Genomic DNA, 20822 nt, shown 5'->3' on the forward strand with positions numbered 1-20822 from the left:
CGGAGAGCACCGCCAAAATGGTGAGCGGAGTTTTTTTGCTCCACTAAAGACGTTAACCCTAAAATATGATGTGAAAAAAAACGCAGATTTTCAACGTATTATTACAAATGTTCCTGGTTGGAATATTCAGTCAAAACGGATGCTGCGTCTACTTCTCCACAGACAGAAAAATGCACAAGCTCACACACACACACCCACACACACACACACACACACACACACACACACACACACAGAGCTGGGATGCCTGTATGTACGAGCATGGGCTAAGTTGCTATCCGAGCATATATCTTGTAAGTTAAATTTATTGCTGACACTGTGTTTCAGGGTCATTAAAATTTTCAACCCCCCCCCCCCCCCCCCCACCACAAAAGTAAAACTCCGCCTATTATTCAAGCCATAGAGAATAAATACAAAGGAAATACCACTTTAGGCCACACGCTCTCAATATTTGGTAACTCATTGGTCAGAATTCAATCACATTTTAATGCATACAAAGAAATGTTTATTTTCAATAGATTCAAATAAACTTTCATATAACCCTCATGTTTCATTTTCAATTCATTAAAATGAATGTTCTTTAATGAAGTCCTGCTAAATTCTTGAGAACTTGCTCAATTTATAATGACAGTGCATCATGACTAAACACCTCATCAATATACATCAAATACAGTACTTTGTTCAAATTGCCACCATCCCACAATTTTTTTTTTAACTGCCCGCAGTCACACCAATCTAAAAGACTGATTGCGAGAGTCACGCCCCATTTTCAAGAAAGAGTAACACCCAAATACAACAAAAATCAATAACTTATACATTATTCATTCAAGACAACAACAGTAAACGCACCGTTTCTATTGTGCATAAAATCAATACAATAAGCGACAATTATTTTAGCGCATTGCACTGAATTCATTTGCTCAGGTGGGGGGGGGGGGGGGGTCACAGTTACTGTGTTGTGTCGGTTTACTAGGCAAAGGTGGATTTTTTAAATTTTTTTTTTGTTAACGGAGGCAACTATCCACAATTTTACAGAAGCTGACAAAACAAGTTTGTTGAGAGGTGGGCCCACTTTGTGGTGGACAGCAACCACTACAGAAAAATAAAAAGTTCAACCTCAAAATCAGGGAATAAAATCAGATTGCAATCTTTAGTTAAAAAAAAAAAAAAAAGGTATTTTTTGTTTGATGTCCTGTCATGATCATAATCTCTCCTGTTCACCATCATAGGAGTGCATAAATCATGATCACATTCTCTACTCTTCACTATCACAGGAGTGAGTGCATAAAAAAAAAAATAATCATAATAATAAAAAAAATTTAAAAAATAAATTAAAAAAAACAGTAGCTGTGACAACTCCAACTAAAAAAGTGGAATTGAGTGCCAAGGCGTTTCTACCAATGTCTGGAGTCCACTAGCTCCGGCCGCAAGCTTAGTTTTTTGAGGCTCTCGTAGCCGACCACCATGACGATGGCAGTGGGGGTGGATGAAATGATGCGGGCCGACAGTCCTTTGGTCATTCCCCAAAAGCCCTCCTCCTTGATCAGCTGCCTGAAGGTCTCGGTGATTGAACTGCGCCCTTCAACCTGAACACACACAAATGTGCTGTGCAGATGACCTTCGTATTTTTCATTAATAAGGTGTTTTGACCCTTTTCTTTCAAATTTCTTTTTATTGGTTTTACAAAAATACAGAACACCCCAACACACACCCAACAAAAGAAAAAAAAAACAAACAAATGTTTCACTCTAAGTCAGTGCTTCTCAATTATTTTCTGTTACGCCCCCCCAAGGAAGACGTAAATGTTTCGCCCCCCCCCCCCCCAACTCTCTGCCGCCAGTGTAAATAGTATCATTCGTCTATATTACTATTATAAGTACGCCTCAGCCTAACATTGTGTCCTTTTTTTTCTATTAAAGAAAAAAAGTAACATAGATCAACTTATAATAAAGTATAACTTTTTTAACATTGTGTTGCTTGTAACAGAAAAGACTTAACGCGCATCAATTTGCCTGAAGTTAAAAAAAAAAAAAAAAAAAAAAAGTCACATCCAAACTGTAAAAATACACTCAAGGTACATTTTTGACCATTTGATACTGAAAAAGAAAATGTAATAAAATCAGTAAATAATAACAAATTTAAATTGATTAGAAACATTTACTCTTCAGGACAACATGCCAAAAAATTTGACCGAAAAAAAAACAAAACTGAATGGGGGGGGGGGGGGGGTCTTTGGACAGAAGGAAAGTTTTTATTTTCGCTGATTCATCACAGTGCTCACTGGTTTACTGATAGAACACTGACAAAGCGGGACGATTGTGACAATTGGCAATATTCGGCACATTTTCGCTGAAAAACAATCAAGCGGCTTGTCAATGAGATTGAGGTCTAATGTCTTTAAGTGGCGTCTTAACTGATTTGGCTTCTCCGCTATAATCATTTTTAGACTCAGTAAACAGTGGTCTTTCCTCATTTCCCACTATATTAAAAGTCAAAGGCAAACGGCCCGAAAAAAGCGCATTCTCGGCGGCCGAGGGAGAACCGTAGGTGAGGGCGGTGGTCGTGACGATCCCAAGCCGAAAACGGCACTTCTCGGCCGGACACGTGAGAACCGAAGAAGACAGTGGGTCGCTGCGTGAGTCCAGCTCTGCATGAGCCTCTTCCGTGTGCTCTTGCTTACTTCAAAAATACTGCACGCACTTTGAAAATGAGAGCGCCACTGCCACCCACGGAGTGGATGTGCAAGTATACTTTATTCTATCTAGTACGGCAAAAAAAAAAAAAAAAAAAGCATGTTCCCCGAGGTCACTCGCGCCCCCCCTGGCATCGCTCTGCGCCCCCCTGGGGGGGCGCGCCCCACCATTTGAGAAGTACTGCTCTAAGTTATCAAACACAGCCAACCATGAAGTCCAAGTCTAATCGTAAATGTCCAGAGAGCCATAGAAAGTTCTTCCATGCCATCACTCTCAATACATAATCGTTACAGAATCAAAATACAGTGCAATACGTTCAAATGTCCAAATAGGAGCAGCATGGAAAGCGACCATACTATTGCCCATCCCCAATAGCTAAATTAACAATGTACAGCAACAGTGCATATGTCATTCCTGTACTTGTGTAGCGGTGTTATCAAAGAATGAAAGAAAAGGTCCCCATGTACTGTAAAATTTCTTTTCAGAACCGCGAAGAATATATCTAATTTTCTCGAGTCTAAGGTTCATCAGCACATCCCTTATCCAATGCGATATTGTGGGTGGGGCAGCCTCCTTCCACCTCAAAAGAACCAAACGTCGTGCCAGAAGGGTGGTAAATGCAATAACCCTACACCCCCAAGTAGGCAGCCGCAGACCCTCCGGTAAAACTCCAAATATTGATATTAAAGGATCAGGAGTGATTCTGACCCCCAACACTAGGGAGAGGGCTTCAAAAATACCCTTCCAAAATATTTCTAAGCTCGGACATAACCAAAACATATGGATCAGTGTTGCATCCACCAGCTTACACCTATCACACAAAGGGCTGATTTCTGAAAAGATTCTGGACAATCTTACTTTAGAATAGTGTACCCGATGTACTACCTTAAATTGAATCAGAGCATGACGAGCGCACATAGATGAATTATGTACCCTGCCCAAAACCTTAGACCACAGTCCCTCTCCGATTGGTATTTGAAGATCCCGTGCCCACAGGTCTTTGAGTCTGGATAAGGACGGAGCTGCCAAATGAGAAATTAGATTAAAAATGCGCTTAATTCCCCCTTTCTCTGTCGGATCCAAAGACATAACATCATCTAAAACTGTTGTAGGAGGTTTATTTGGGAAAAGTGGTATGATACTCTTAACAAAGCTTCTAAGTTGCAGATATCTAAAATGATGAGAATTAGGAATATTAAATCTTTGGACTAACTGTGCAAAAGAGGCAAAAATATCATCCACAAAAAGATCATTTAAATGTGTAAGACCCAGGCTGGACCACAGATGAAAGGCTTTATCAACTGTTGAGGGTACAAAAAAATGATTCAACGCCACTGGGCTAAAAAGGCAAGTACCAACTACACCGTTTTTTTTCCTAAATTGAGAAAGTATCCGAAGGGAGTGAGATAATACCGGGTTATTTCCCGATATCCCAGCTGTCAAGGGCAGTGGCGCACCACACAAGGCGGCTAATGAATTTGGGAGACATGCACATGATTCCATCTGCACCCAAGTGGGACCATTCTCCTTAAGATGGTAATATGACCAATATGCCATACAATTTAAGTTTGCGGCCCAGTAATACAACTGAAAGTTAGGAAGAGCCAAACCGCCCTCGCATTTAGCCCCTTGCAGGAATTCTTTACGTAAACGTGGCTGTTTATTATTCCATATATAAGAAGAAATAATTGAATCCAATTTTTTAAAATATGAAGCGGGAATGAAAATAGGCAAACATTGAAACAGGTATAAATATCTGGGCAATACCGTCATCTTGACAGCATTAACGCGTGCTGCTAGTGAGGTATGCAGTAGTGACCAATTAGCCAGATCAGTCTTAGTCCTAACCAAGAGCCTGTCAAAATTATGCTCACGGAGTCCCTTATATTGCTTGGTTACCAATATTCCCAAGTAATTAAAGCTACTAATATTCACTTTAAAAGGCAAGCTGACTTCACCAATTTCAAATTTGACAACATCTAAAGGCATCAATTCACTCTTATGGAGATTGAGCTTGTAACCTGAGAATCTGCCGAATCGTTGTAGCAGGTCAAGAGCAGGTGGAATCGAAGTTTGAGCTTTAGATATGTAAAGGAGTAAATCGTCAGCGTACAATGAAACTTTATGTTCTATGCCTCCTCTATTTATTCCTGTTATATATCGGTTAGATCTAATAGCTACTGCAAGAGGTTCAATGGCCAAAACGAAAAGCAGAGGGCTTAAAGGGCAACCTTGACGTGTCCCACGATATAAATTAAATGGCTCTGAAAGCTCATTATTAGTTAAAACCTTAGCCACAGGTCTAGAATATAATAATCTAATCCAAGATATAAATGTAGCCCCAAATCCAAACTGTTTTAGCGTCTCGAACATATAGTTCCATTCCACCCTGTCAAAAGCCTTTTCGGCATCCATAGCTATAACACATTCAGAGACAGACTGGCTAGGAGTGTAAATTATGTTAAATAACCGACGGATATTGAAAAAGGAACGTCTATTTTGAACAAAGCCTGTCTGATCATGGGTTATAATATTTGGTAAAACAGACTCCAAGCGATGTGCAAGTACTTTAGCTAGTATTTTGTAGTCTGTATTTAAAAGAGAAATAGGCCTGTAAGATCCAAGTTTCAATGGATCTTTATCTTTTTTCGCTAACAATGTAATGCAAGCTTGATTTAAAGTAGGTGGAAGGTAACCTAAGGACAGGGACTCACCATACACAGCCGTCAGAATGGGAGTCAACTGCCGAGCAAATTTTAAATAAAACGCACTGGGGAAACCATCTAAACCAGGCGCTTTCCCAGTTTGGAGCCCGGCTATGGCATTCCCAACTTCTTGCTGAGTCACCGGCTTATCCAGTTCTAAGACAATTTCTGGAGATATCTGTCGAGATTCCAAATCCTTAAAAAAACTTAGCATGGCCTCTGTGTCCCTGGGAGCCTCTGAAGTATATAATTCACTATAATAATTCTTAAAAGCTGTATTAATTCCCGACTGATCCGTAATAGTTTTACCATCCAATGTGATGCCGGTGATAGTAAATTTTGATTTAACACCCTTTAGTTGCCTAGCCAAAATTGAGCCCACTTTGTCCCCGTGTTCATAAAAATTACTTCTACTCCTCCACAAAGTATGACGAAAACACAGTCATATTCTGATTTGAGACGAAGTCGCTCTTTATACAGAGCAGGAGAAGGAGATTGTGCATAAGTATTATCAAGATCTGCTATTCTCCGGTCCAAGTCTAAAAGTTTTGCATCGGTTTTTCTCCTTTTGGCAGCCATATAAGAAATGGTTTGGCCCCGTAAATAGGCCTTGAGTGCCTCCCAAATTACTGAAAAAGAAACCTCAGGGGTGGTATTGATATCTAAAAACAGCGTAATCTGATCAGAAAGAAAATTTACAAAAGCCTCATCTGCTAGTAAAAGTGAGTTAAACCTCCAATTCCTGCTGGTAGCACCTGCTTCCGGTAAATTTTGACCCTTTTCTGGATGAATTATGACTTCTTTTTTTTTTACCCTTGCAAGGCACTCATTTGACTCATTGGCTGCCATTGACGGTGCTAGATGTCCAATTCATTTTGAATGGGAGCAGCGGATGAACGAACATTCATTCAAACGATCGCTGCCAGCCCCCCCAGTCAAAATGGGTTTGCCGACTATTGCCGTCAATGGCAGACAATGAGTTAATACTTTAAAATATTGAAAAATGGGGAAAATAACGAACAAAAAATGTGACATTACCGTGGTATGAAAAAGTTATCTGAACCTTTTGCAATTTCTCACATTTCTGCATGAAATCACCATCAAATGTGGTCTGATCTTTGTCAAAATCACACTGATGAAAAAACTGCTTTAACTAAAACAACCCAAACATTTCTAGGTTTTCATTTTAATGAGGATAGTATGCAAACAATGACAGAAGGGGGAAAAATAAGTACGTGAACCATTACATTTAATATTTTGTGCCCCCCCCCTATTTGGCAGCATTAACTTCAACCAGACACTTGCTATAGCTGCAGATCAGTCTGGCAAATCGATCAGGACTAATCTTGGCTCATTCTTCTCTACGAAACTGCTGTAGTTCAGTCAGATTCCTGGGATGTCTAGCAGGAATCGCTGTCTTTAGGTCATGCCACAGAATCTCAATGGTGTGTTTTGTTCTTCTGAAACCATTATGAAGTTGAATTACTTCTGTGTTTTGGAAAAAAAAATTATATCAGCATCTACCCTCTTTTTAGCTTCGACTGTCTGAGAGACGGCCTCAGGTTTCCCTGCAAAAATCCTGATAAAACTTTTGAATTCATTCTTCCTTTAAAGGATTGCAAGTTGTCCAGGCCCTGCGGTAGTAAAACATCCCCAAATTATGATGCTCCCTCCACCATGCTCCACGGTGGGGATGAGGTGTTGATGTTGGCGAGATGTTCCATTTTTCCTCCGCACATGAGGTTGTGTGCTACTCCCAAACAATTCAACTTTGGTTTCATCAATCCACAAAATATTTTGCAATAACTTCTGTGGAGTGTCCAAGTGCCTTTTTGCAAACATTAAACGAGCAACAATGTTTTTTAGACAGCAGTGGCTGTAAATTTGGATCTAAATACAGGAAAAGAACATTTGGCTAACTTGTAAAGCAAACGTCTGCTAGCTTAAATGCTATAAAATCCTAACTTTTTTCCCCAATGCTCTGAACAAATCGTTCAAACACATATTCCCACAAAAAAAAAAACAACAACTGCTAAATATACTTCTAAACGAAATAACGAATGCATATACAACCATATTAGCTAAAAAAAAAAAAATCTTATGTTGGTCTTAACAGGGAGCAACCGGATGCAGCCATGTTAGACGAGTTATGGCATATTTTCTGTTGCCACTAGAGGGCAGTTTATCCACTAAAATCAATAAAACTAAATAAAACACTTTCAAAACAAACCATTACAACATCACTATTTAAACGAATCCTCAAAGCAGCAAAATTTTGATTCAAAGGTTTTTTTGTAATCAAATTACTGGAGTTAATTGATTAATCATTGCAACACTAGACAAGTTTGAGCACAGGCGTATTTCATAATGCATAATGACAATGATGTCATGGGGAATGGAGGGCAGTCTGAGATATTGACATTTGATTGGCTAAAATAACACCGCATTGATAAAATAGCTGCTCTCATGTTGAACGGCCACTTCCTGGAAACGTGTCCATTTATTTACGATGTTCTCCATTATTATCAAGTTTGAATAGGTGGTATGAGATTGTGACACCTATTAGTGTAGTTATGACTAAACTCCCTGCCAATTAAATTTGCCATCAAGTCACCAGCCAAAATATGCACAATAAAAAAGGAAAATGAAAATGCAAGTTGCCATGGAGTATAAATGGCCTTATGAAGGAAAATGTTATTCTATCATAGACCAAGAACAAACATAATACATTATAGCAATGACAATCAAATTGAAAATAACAGGCTTAATAAATGTCTAATAACATAACATTACATAACATTAATAAGAATTCACATAACTTGAAAAAAAAAAATAAAACATTGGAAGGGAAAGTGACTATTTTTGGTCATTTAAAAAAAAAAGAAAAAGGATTTATATATCATGATTATTCTTCCTGTATTAAAAAAAATACATAATATGTACATAATACATACAAATATAGAAAAGTTTTTATTTTTTAAAGTAGACTTCTAGTTCGGAAAATCCAGTATACAGATCGACCGATGTGGAATTTTCAAATGCCGATACCTTTATCTAAAATAATTTTCAGCCGATTGCCAATGTCCATAGCCGATTTTGTAAGCAGATATACCTTTTTTTAAAAGCATGTAGATTATGAAAGGCAATTTAAAAATAAAAAAATTCTTCAACAGCTTCACATTTACAGGGTCCCCCCAGATTGATAAATCTAAATTCAAGACTTTTAAGACTTTTTAATGCCATTTCAACTGAAAATTAATACTTTTCTCGACGACCATTATTTTGATAATATTTAATCATATTAAAAAAATAAAGCACTGAACATCAAATTTAACCTCAATTACTAAGTGTGTTTGACAAAAGAATGCACATTTATTGAAGATACAAGTAAAACAAAAAGTTTTGTGCCACAGACCAGACTCTCTTTATGTCATGACCTACCTTATTAAAACATTGTAATAATAATCGTGCTGTCAAGCGATTAATTTTTTAAAATCGCGACTAATCGCATGCTGTCAATAGTAAACTTGCAATTTTTTAAAATGCATAAATTATATATTTCAATTTCTAAATACACCTATTAGCAGAGGAGTTCATCAAATTTAAGCCTCATTAGAAACAAGAAAAGAGTTTTCCTTTACACTTGGAAAGATGAATCAAATATGAATTTTCCCCAAATAACTTGTAAAAAGGGAGGACAGAGGAAGAGCATGTCTACTGACAGTTCTGAGATCAAGGGCTCATGCACAGGTTCTGTGTGAAGTTACCATTTTATTTTTGGGGTACTAGCTACAATTTTATCTTATATTAGACTGACTTTTTAAAGAATGAGGAACCTTTTGCAGGTGTTTTGAATTACACATGTGGCAAGTGTGTACAAAACTGAAGCTTTTCATCATATTCATTTTTTTTTTTGGTTTATGGTACATGCAAACTGACATACTCAATTTTGTTGGTTTAATCTACCAAAATAAAACAACTTTTACTTGATATTCAAAATTTTGGGGGCCTACTGTATATAGTTTAAATAAATAAAACAATGTAATATATCATTACTTATGAGTGTTTTCATAATTATTCATGACATAAAATTACCGCAATTAAATGTGAACGATTGAATGATTGATCGAAAGAATAATTGAACTCACCAAAACGGCTGTCTCCCAATGCACTTATACAGTTCAGACACCTGTGTATTTCAGGATAGTTCACGCTCATCAGTCCACCTCAGAGTGTAATGTTTTGGGTTAAAATGCCCAACTTATGTTTTGCCTGAGAACGTGGATTTCACCCCAATCCTCCGTCTTTGTGCCCAAAAATAGTGCCTGGAGCCTCCATGGTGGAAGTTTTAGTGGTGCTCTCATGAAAAATATTTTATTCTGCATGTTCATTTACGGTTTATCGCTGTACTTTTATCCAAACATGCTCAAAAACAATGATAATGGGTCGCGCCAACAGCCAGACGGGTTCACGCTCGTCATGCTGCCTCAACGTGTCCCATTTCGGCCATTAAAACCCAAAATTAAGTTTTTCCAGGATCAAGTCAACAGGATGATATTATGATACTCTTTCCCAGAGGCAGAGCTGGCGGCATTGGAAAACGAAAGGGAGCTTGTTGCGGGGTATCGAATTTCAAACTAGGGAATGCTAGAAGGGCCACAATTTATCGCACAAAGCGGGGTTGCGTGATGCCGTTAGTAAATAGTTTAACTGAAAGCTTCGTTAAAAATGTGTATTACGACCGACCTAAACGTCAGGCCGGCCCACCGGGAACTGTCCCGGTTCTCCCGATTAGCCACTCCGGGCCTGGAACTGTGCGATTGCCTGCTGTTGTGACGTTGATGCTAACGGCGCGCACGCACGAGGTGCAGTGCATCGTAAAAATTCTACGCGTCATCTTCGTTATGGATTAAAAAAAAAACTTCGTCACGGATATAATTTAGGTTGCACTGAGATGTTCCTGAAAATTAAAACCACGGTGAAAAAATTCCAGACTTACGACAGCTATTTTAATACTTTTAATACCTATAATAATGGAAAACTAAATTCAATGCCTTTTTACTACTTTTAATAACCCGCGGGTACCCTGATTTACAATGATGATGATCTGCGACTTAAAGGAGTAATTCGGTCTAACGCTACCATGCCAATGAACGCAGCACTTTTTTTATGATTATACCCGCTCAGCAAGAACAGTACATTATTTTCATTAAATTAAACCTACCAGGATGTCATGACGAGATGTAAACTACAGTGTTTCCCATAGGATTTTTTGAAACTGTGGCGGTGGGCTGCATCGGAGTCGGACAGCCTCACCATGTCGTGCCACGGCGAATTTTTTTTTTTTTCTTCATTATTTTTTTCCCCCAAGAACCATAACAAAGATATATTTGAAATATTTCATTAGCTAGGCTAATGTTATAGCTCTCAGCTACGGTATATGTATGATTACAGCTACATTACCCTATGTAATAATGCGACTTTTTTTCTCGTAGCAATAGTACGACTTACATCTCGTAGTGACTCAGGGTTGGCAACCCAAACTGTTGAAAGAGCCATATTTGACCCCCCCCCCCCCCCCCCCACAAAAAAAAAAACAAACTAATACAGTATGTCTGGAGCAGCAAAAAATTCAAAGCCTTGTACAAGCCTTATAATTATCAATACTAGCTATATTAGCCTACTATAAAAATGACTAAGTTGGCTAGAAATACATAATTAGCCTTCATGATTAAATGTTTATTTTCCCTGCAGTGGATCCTATAGCGCACTACTCTGTTGTACGATGCCACCACAAGTTTAACTTCATTACAATATTAATGAATTGAAAGAATGTTTGTGTCATGTTTGTCCTCCTAGAAATCCTATTAAAACAAAAAAAAATATTTCCCTCCCCCATCTTTTTCCATTAAAAAAAAAAAAAAAAAAAAAAAAAAAAGCAGCGCTAAAGAGCCGCATGCAGCCCGAGAGCCGCGGGTTTCAGACCGCCGTCGTAGTCCTCCTTTTTCCTTTTTATTTGACCCTCGTAAGTACTACATTACCACAACAATAACAGCCCTTCTGTCAACTGACCCATTTACAGGACTGGGGGAATTCTAATAGCCGTGTAAAGAGTTTTACTTGATTCGGTGAGAAGGTGAATAGTTTTTTCTCCGTTGTTCGTGAACTAAATTTCCACACAAACGTACATCGAGGTACCATTAACTTAGCAAGGAGAGGTATGAGAGTCATTTTTCGAGTGTCCCAGAGCTCGCGAAATTGGGGGGGCGCATTTATCAAAGTTTCGTCAGCTGTAATTTGTCTGAAGTTGGCGCGCCGGTGTTGTGCCCAAAAATAGCCACTCCACGCGAAATGTCCCCCCTGACGGGAGCGCCCACGCGTCACTCGTACAAACAGCCTTTTCTTACCAATCGATGGACACGGAAACGACGTTCTTGTACCGTGAATATGCATCATTTTACTCTGCTTGAACTAATAAATATTTTACTGTGACCAACGCTCTGAAAATAGAGCAAGGCTTTATTTTGGGCCCCGCCTCTCCGCGCAAGTTCAATCAAAGTTTGCTTTACGTCCAAGACGGCCGTCCACCGCTCACTTTCGCCGAAAAGTCCGATCCAAACTATTGTAATGCCCCGGATATGGGGAAGAAGGAGAGAAGTCTGTATTTGCTTACCCACTTGATTGTGGTAACAATAATACAGAAAAACAATAACAAAATAACAGCGTGCTGCTAAGACATGCGACCGCTATCTCTCGCTATTTCGCTCGTTCTCCCATTCTTCCTACTCGTTCCCCTTGCGTCTCTTAAATAAATAAAATACTACTCTAAAATGCTACTCTACTACCTGCGCGCGCTCTCGCGGGTAGTAGAGTTGAGTGGGCTACAGCTGTGTAATCGGCTGACTGACGCATCTGATTATTATCTTCTTTTTTTTATTCGGCGGGGGGGGGGGGGGACGAGACTGTGGCGGGCCCAAACGAGACCGCCACAGTCTCGTCCATTAGTGGTTCATTTGTGGGAAACACTGAACTAGTTTAAGAGGATGCTCGCCATTCTAAAGCTAATGCTACGCTAACACTACGAGTTACATTTAAAGTGTAAGCATCACTCAGTAAACAACATAAAAGACTAAAGCACCATTGCATATTCTCTCATGCAAGATAAAATTCTTCCATTCATTTTTATCGGCTTATTTTTTTATTAATCAGCGATGGCCAATGTTGGAATGAAGTCCATATATCTAATCTACCTCTAATCCAGTATATGAAAAGTACTCTTAATAGCCAACTGTGTTTTGATCCCCTGTGCGCATACCTGCACTCTGGCTCTGATGACATCCATGGGGTTGGTGACGGTGGAGGCGGTGGCTGCAGCCAGCGGTCCGGCCATGGCTTGTAAAACCAGGTGAGGGCAGTCAGAGGGGGCCAGTTTTGAAAGCTGCTCTGTAGAAACCATGGAAAGACCGTCAGTCCATTCAGTAGAAACCCACTAGTAAAACATGTTCTGAATTTAAGTTTACCTGCGTAAAAATGATAAAAAGGCCACCACACAGCACTGTTTGGGATGTACGTGAGTAAAGAAGCAAGGGCTCCCCTGTAGAAACCTGGCAAACCATCGGCAGCAAATATTTGGGCCACAATGCTCCTGGTTTGGCCGAACACCCGTTTTGGCTTGCCGGTGGCGTCCGTGTGGACGTACGGGCGAAAGCGGCTGAGGTGCTCCCCTTGGCCCTGCATCATGAGTTGCTGTGACACTACGTCTATGGGGACAGTGATGCTTTGAGCCACCATGGAAGCCAAGCCGCCCGCCACCACCGACTTGACCGTGTTGTCATCACAGTACTTGGAGACGTACTTCCTCACCAGCTCGTAGGTGGTGATGTATGCCTGACCTGAGATGAGGGTGAAAGTGTTGACCATGAAGCCGCGGTAGAGGCCACGGACGCCTTCCGCCCGCAGGATCTTGACAAAGGCGTCGAAGGTGCCGCCGTAAAGGGACTTTCCCCGCTGCACCTGCAGCCGAGTCCGGATGAGGGTGGCCGGGTAAACCGTGGCCCTGATGCTCAAGGTGATGAACACCCCAAAAGAATAGAACTTCTTTTTGTCCAAGTCCTCCCACTCGATAATCTGGATGTTCCTCTTCTGCTGTGTGGCGCCGGCTGAGGGAGCGTCTTCGTTGGAATGACTCATGTCTGGAAATTTAAAATTTTTAATTATTCTTTAATTAAAAAAAAAAAAAAAAAAAAAAAGAGACAAAGAAGAAATCCATACTTTGTCATCCCATCAAATGGAAACCTTTGGTCCAACTGACAAGAGGAGACTTCAAAACACTCCTTTAATGCATAATTGCATCAAACTACAAAGAGGGTGAAGAATAAAAAAATATTTTGTTGATTGGGGATTCAAAAAGAATGTCCTAAAATATTCACACGATATGTTAAAAATGGAAAACATTTCAAAATTCAGGCTTGGACACATGTTGAACATAAACTTCAAGTTTGATTTCATGTTTTACTAGATCAGCACTAAAATCTGGCTATCACCAGCAGCACGGACAACATCAAGCTTACAGTGCTGGCCAAAAGTATTGACACCACTGCAGTTCTGTCAGATAATGCTCAATTTCTCCCAGAAAATGACAGCAATTACGAATGCTTTGGTAGTAATATCTTCATGAATTTTGCTAGCCTTGAAAAAACAAAACAAAAAGAGAATGAAAAAAAATTAAATCATGATTATTCTACACAAAACTCCAAAAATGGGCCGGACAAAAGCATTGGCACCCCCAGCCAAATACTTGGTAGCACAACTAGCAGCCAAAGACAAAATAACTGCAAAGAAGCGCTTCCGGTATCCATCAACGAATTTCTTACAATACTCTGTTGGGTTTCTAGACCATTCTTCTTTGGCCAACTGCTCCAGGTCTCTGAGGTTTGAAGGGTGACTTCTCCAAACTGCAATTTTCCAATCTCTCCACAGGTGTTATATGGGATTCAGGTCTGGACTCATTGCTGGCCCCTTTAGAAGTCTCCAGTGCTTTCTCTCAAACCATTTTCTAGTGTTTTTGAAGAGTGTTTTGAGTCATTGCCCTGCTAGAAGACCCATGACTTCTGAGGGAGACCCAGCTTTCTTAGACTGGGCCCTACATTATGCTGCAAAATTTGTTGGTAGTCTTCAGATTTCGTAATGCCATGCACATTATCAAGCAGTCTGGTGGCAGCAAAGCAACCCCAAAACATCAGGGAACCTTCGCCATGATTGACTGTGGGGACCGTGTCCTTTTTTTGAAGGCCTTGTTTTTTTCCTGTAAATTCTATGTTGATGCCTTTTCCCAAAAAGCTCTTCTTTTGTCTCATCTGACCAGAGAACATTCTTCCAAAATGCTTTTGGCTTCCTCAGGTAAGTTTCGGCTAACTCCAACCTCGCTTTTTTATGTCTCTGGGTCAGAAGTCGGGACTATCTGGGTATCCTACCATGGAGTCCGTTTTCATCCAGACGACGACGGATAGTACAGGTTGACACTGTTGTACCCTCGGACTGAAGGACAGCTTGAACTTGTTTGGATGTTAGTCGAGATTCTTTATACACCAGCCGCACAATCTTTTGTTGAAATCTCTCGTTAATTTTTCTTTTCCGTCCACATCTAGGGAAGTTAGCCACAGTACCATGGGATTTACACTTATTGATGACACTGTGCACGGTAGAAACAGGTAAATTCCGGTCTTTGGAGATGGACTTGTAGCCTTGAGATTCCCCATGCTTCCTCACAAGTTTGCTTTTTAAGTCCTCAGACAGTTCTTTGGTCTTCTTCTTTTCTCCATGGCCAATGTGGTACACAAAAGGACACAGGACGGAGGTTGAGTACTTTAATCCATTTTAACTGGCTGCAAGTGTGATTTAGTTATTGCCACCACCTGTTATGTGACACAGGTAAGTAACAGGTGCTGTTAATTACACGAATTAGAGAAGCATCACATGATTTTCAAAGGGTGCCAATACTTTTGTCCGGCCCATTTTTGGAGTTTTGTGTAAAATGACAATGATTTAATTTTTTCTATTCTCTTTTGTGTTTTTTCCTTGCAAGTAAAATAAATGAAGATATTACTACCAAAGCATTTGTAATTGCAATCATTTTCTGCATGGGAGAAATTGAGCATTATCTGACAGAATTGCAGGGGTGCCAATACTTTTGACCAGCACTGTAAATGAGAATTCCTCCCAAATCAACATGGTGGACTGCAGCATGCTAGCGTGTGTCAGTGAGGAATTCCATGTAAAACATGAAGTTATGTTCAACACATATGTCCAAGCCTGAATATTGTAATGTTTTCGGTTTTTGACATAACATGCGATGATTTTAGGGCATTCTTTTTGAATGCAATCTGCAATATTTAGTACTCTGTTAAGGGCATTTGTAAAATTATGGTTGCTGTTTCAAAGGAATCCCATTCCCGAGCCTTTCTGGTATGTTGCATAATTTGGTGTTTTCCAATCCTCATTACGAATAAAAGGTCACAAAAAGAGGGTAATGTAAGCTTGTCCCAACTGACTTTACAATGTATTTCCTGGGTGGGAAAGCTTGAATTGTTTATTAACACTATTACAGCATATTATAAACCTTGCTGTTTAAACTGTGGGTATATAAACGTAAAACCAATTAACCCATTTAGCAAACCTATTTTTTGTGTGTTGGAAGAGATACCAAAAACTAATATGGTTGCATTAAAAAAAAAAAAAAAAAAAAAAAACGTTTGACAGCCATGAGCAAAAGGAGGTGGGCATATCAAATGTAAAATAATTCAGGTTTTTTCCCCAGCTTTATTAGGCTTTGTGTGTACCTGTGATTACCTGATGACCAAGCCAGAGTGCACTCTGGTTTTCATCCAAAATCAGATGGGGTAGGCTGCAGCTCACCCGCGGCCCTAACGAGGACAAACAAAATGGATTGGACGTTTATACGCAGCGAAATGTCTACACAATGCTCAGCGTGCTTGCGCAAGCATCCGCATGCATGTACACATCGGTTAAAAGCGGCGAGTACTCACAATTTTTGTTTTTATTGAGTTTTTGATTACCTTTTCATTGCCTAAAAAATACTTTTTGCATGTATTACCCTCTCATACTTTTAACCATATTTTTTTTTGTGGTAGCTTTGAAGCAGTTGACCACATTAGTCACGTAGCATATTTAAACAGATGGTAGGGACAAAACACTACCAACTTTTCAGGATTATTAAATTGTCCCCACCCACTTTTAAGCAACCTTATTTGTGTTATATGATGACTTCAGTTATATGGGTCATTTATATTGTCTTCCCATGTTGTAATGATTGAATTAACCCTACCATTTTTAAGTGAATTATTTTCATGTTTAGATTTACATGTACATCTTTTTACTTGCTGAATGTGCTGGTCCATTTTTTCCTCCTAAACGCACATTTGATTGGCTGATGACTTGACCCTCAAACACACGCACATTAGATATTAGAGATATGACAAGGTTTTTTTTTCAGCCAGCAGCAGCAGCCACTGTTAGAAATGTAAAAAGACATCATTGTTTTGGAAGTGGGGAACACACTATTCATTTTGCTACTGTAGATCCGACCTGCATCAGTGTTAGCATAACATTAAACTGTGTGAACTACTTCTACTGTTAGCATTAAATAAACTGAGAGATGTAGTAAACGCTGCAGGGAGCTACGGAACTAGAAAAACATGAGCAAGAAGCACACAACACAACATACATACAAGAATCATAATTATGTACATTTTAAAAAAAAAAAATCTTTTTTGGGGGGGGGGGTGTCACGAGCTACCCACACTAGCTTTGCGATTGATTGGTCGATCGTGATCGACGTCATGAGCACTCCTGATTTAGCATATCAATTAAATCGGTTCATATTCATGAGAAATGTAGCCCTGACCCTATGCTGTAATATCGTCCCTACCAATGTTGAGACCAAACCTACGCCCTTGATTAAACCAAGGCATCAGCATCATCTGCATGTACACTTTTTGCTGGGGAAAGGACATCAATAAGACCAAACAGATTGGGTGAAGGGGTCAGTGCTACATTTCTCACAAATATGAACCTAATTAATTGATAGGCAAAATGATCAATGCAAAATAAATCTGCATTGACTTATAGTAACTTTCATGTGTATTGTTTCAGGTAGTACACTGCACAATTCAAACCTTTGTTTTCAAAAACTAATATAGACCCTATTCACCTACGTCACAAAATGACGTGTCGCTTTATCCGGCCGCCATATTGTCCGTCATTTTTTAGCTCTATTCTCAATGGTTTCAATTAGTCGTGCAATTTATAGAGCAATTCATGGAAGCCCCGGTGTTATCTGACGCTGTAAACTCATTGGATGCGTTGCATAAAAGGAGTTATGTGGAAAAGCTTCAGTTTATCCATTCGCCAGATCCATATTTGATGCCTAAATCGATGTTTTTCGACCCGCTGTCTTCGCTGTCTGTGCCTGACATCTGCTACCCTGATATTTACAACTATCTTGTCCACACAAAATCAGCCTTTTCTCACGAAAGTTTGAAAAACTTTTAAGAGCTTGGAGGCTTATAAATACTTTGTTGCCGGTTGGGTGAAACAGGTCCTCGTCCACGAAAATTCGGCAGGAATCTATCTTGTGCTCGGGAAGGTGAGTTACGAAATTTTCAATTTAAAATCTTTTGTTCTTGCTAACATCCACTGTCAAGTCTAATGTATTTCATGTCATTTGTCAATGGAGCTAGGGCTTTTAATGTTTATATGGTTTAGCGATAGCACTCTCACTACATACATGCATAATATGTAATAAATATGAAGTGTCCCTAGTTGAATTTATTTTTTGGCTTTTGACCTCAATAGTGAAATTGTAAATTAATTGTATGACAACTGTCTTATTATCCCCTTATAATTATATATTTTCAGGTAGTTCATTCACAACGTCTGAATGTATGTTGTCGGCGATTAGCCTAGCAATGATCTTAATTGTGGTTGTCAGCCCAAAACCCTCTAAATATATATTAAATGCATCTTACCAGATATAAAATGACTACTACATAATCTGCGGTAATCGTTTGGAGCCCAGTTTTCTCGTCGAATTGCGGCAGCCCATCTCGCTCTCCTCTCCGGGTCTCTCGGAATCCGGTAGAACTTCAAGTCTCTCCGTCTATCTTCTCTGTTATTGCAACCGACCGCCACACACGCCTTCACCATTTTGATTATTAATGTTAACGAGCAGAAAAACACGCCATAATAGGAGGAATTTACGTAGCGGTAATGCATCAACAGTGACGAGTTGACGGACAATATGGCGCGGGGGCGTGGTTGTGACGTCATGTGAGTAGGGTCTATAGAAACACTTTGAAACGTTCCAGAATAAATGTCTGGATTTTATTAGAAAATTTAAATTGAAATATTTGACCATAACTTTTACATTACTTACACTGGCTGCTTCTGGTGGCTGCTAAAAACCGCCTCCTCCGCATGTCATCGACATGTAATTTTGTCTGGGCTGTGTGATTGTGTGTGTGTGTGGGGGGGGGGGTGTCTTTGGGGGGGGGGCGGGGGTTTCAACTCATCAGCCAATCAAATGTGCGTTTGAGGGGAAAAAATAAATGGACCGGCACATTCAGCAAGTGAAAAGGGGTAAATGTAAGTCTGAACATAATGAAAATAATTCACTTAATAATGGTAAGGTCATTTCTATCCTTACAACATATTGGAAGATAATCTAAATTACCTATATAATTGAACTCATTATTTAAAGCAAATAAGTTCCTTAGGAGTTGGTGGGGACAATTTGAGCATCCTGAAAAGTTGGTAGTGTTATGTCCCTACCGTCCCTATCCAAACCTACGCCCTTAAACCGTCCTTATTTGATATAGCTACATTGAAGTATTTTCTTAAGGCATTTTTTAGTACTTTCTGTCTGTATGCATCTAATCAATACAAGTTACAGTAGTACTTTGAGTGTCAAATTCGCGTCATGTAGAACGTTTTGCCGATGTAGCACATTTTGGCAGAACACTGTAACGGCAATGAATGAATGAGCTGATCATCGTATAATGCTGTGACGAAGTTCAAAGGTGGTGTGCCATTTCAGATACCCCACTGGAATTAAACAATAACTATCAGCCAGTCGGAGTTAACTAGACCTATGAGTGCCATGATAATGTTTATTCACGATAATGAAAATGTTCAGGTAGTAGCTTTTTCGTGGCAAACGACAATGGTGTTTCATGAAATTGCGGTGTTCAAGCTGTTGTTCGAAACTACTGTTACTGTACTGCACAGCAGAGCCAGGTGTTAGCATTCATTATTAGCAGAGATGCTTCTCAAATCACGTCTATCACACTTACCTCTTCGCACGTCAAATCCATGTCTTGATGATTTGAAACAGCAATTCGGCGTCCGCTCGAACTATGCTAATACTAGTTTCGTAAATGAAGAGCAAAAGAGATCAATGCTTTCCGGAGTGTTGCCTGGTGTCTATAGGAAATGGGACGTACTACATTATTGTTTGGATACGCCACCATGTTGGCTACATGATTTACTTCCGGTCCGGCAGACTCAACGCGGACTGTTAACTTGTGGCAGTGCTAAGCTTCGTTGTATTCAAAAGAAAACAATGAGTGTGTATTGTTGTGTTACCGAGTGCAACGAGAGGGAGAGATGGGTGCAACAGCGTCTCCCACGCCGGAAAAGGCGGGTGAAGAAAACTGCACTCACTTTTCACCGCTTTCCTGCATTGAGGACCAATAAAAGGGACCAAATATCAAAGATCACAAAGGCACAACGGATGGCTGTGGTCGTCGGAAAAGCATATCTTTTGACCATATTTCTGCTGGAATGAGATTGTGTTCCTGTTATTTCTACTCTGTAAATTGAACAGTTCATCCACTGTTTTGGTTTCAATACACGTTTTTTTAATCTGCCTCGGTATCAATGCTCACCTACATTTGTTGTATTCCTAGTTAAACCTATGGCCTATACTACGAAGCCGGTTTTCTGGCTTAGCAGGGTAACTTCGAGAGTAACTTTATCACGTGCGACGTAAATTCGCGGCTATGCGAGACTACGAAAGGTGGATATGTTGGAACCGAGAAGTGTTGCCATGGCAACACACGCCACACGCCAAACCTGGTCGTGTCAGAGTTAGATCTTGCTTAACATCATGATTCCAATTAACCACGCTCTATTTAAACAGCACTCCTCCGCGGACGTGTCCTCCTGACAATGACAGCGTACTTGGACGACCCATACGACATTGGCGCGCGGATTGTGAGGGGCTCTCTCCGGAGGGCACGGGTATTTCGGGACCGCCAGAATCCGCTGGCGTACCCGGAAGATGTTCTCCATGAAAGATATAGATTTTCAGCTGAGGGAATTCTTAACCTGTGCCAACTGATCTAGG

General features: G+C 39.9%; 1 protein-coding gene across 3 annotated transcripts; it reads right to left on the reverse strand.

Moving 5' to 3' along the window:
• Positions 1–1283: 1283 nt before the first annotated feature.
• Positions 1284–20791, reverse strand: LOC130920438 (solute carrier family 25 member 44-like). 3 transcript variants are annotated; one of them, XM_057843680.1, is made up of 6 exons: positions 19768–20791; positions 16247–16320; positions 13670–13754; positions 12919–13590; positions 12714–12841; positions 1284–1586 (listed from the first exon to the last, which is right to left on the reverse strand). In XM_057843680.1, the coding sequence occupies exons 4-6, from the start codon at positions 13586–13588 to the stop codon at positions 1395–1397; spliced, it is 990 nt and encodes a 329-aa protein (XP_057699663.1). In that variant the 5' UTR covers positions 13589–13590; positions 13670–13754; positions 16247–16320; positions 19768–20791; the 3' UTR covers positions 1284–1394. The 3 variants fall into 3 exon arrangements, with proteins under 3 accessions (XP_057699663.1, XP_057699653.1, XP_057699645.1); XM_057843670.1 differs by lacking the exon at positions 13670–13754; XM_057843662.1 differs by lacking the exon at positions 13670–13754 and having other exon boundaries at positions 16237–16320.
• Between the last annotated feature and the right edge of the window lie 31 nt (positions 20792–20822).

Source organism: Corythoichthys intestinalis, chromosome 1, assembly GCF_030265065.1.
Source record: "Corythoichthys intestinalis isolate RoL2023-P3 chromosome 1, ASM3026506v1, whole genome shotgun sequence".
Classification (NCBI taxonomy): domain Eukaryota; kingdom Metazoa; phylum Chordata; class Actinopteri; order Syngnathiformes; family Syngnathidae; genus Corythoichthys; species Corythoichthys intestinalis.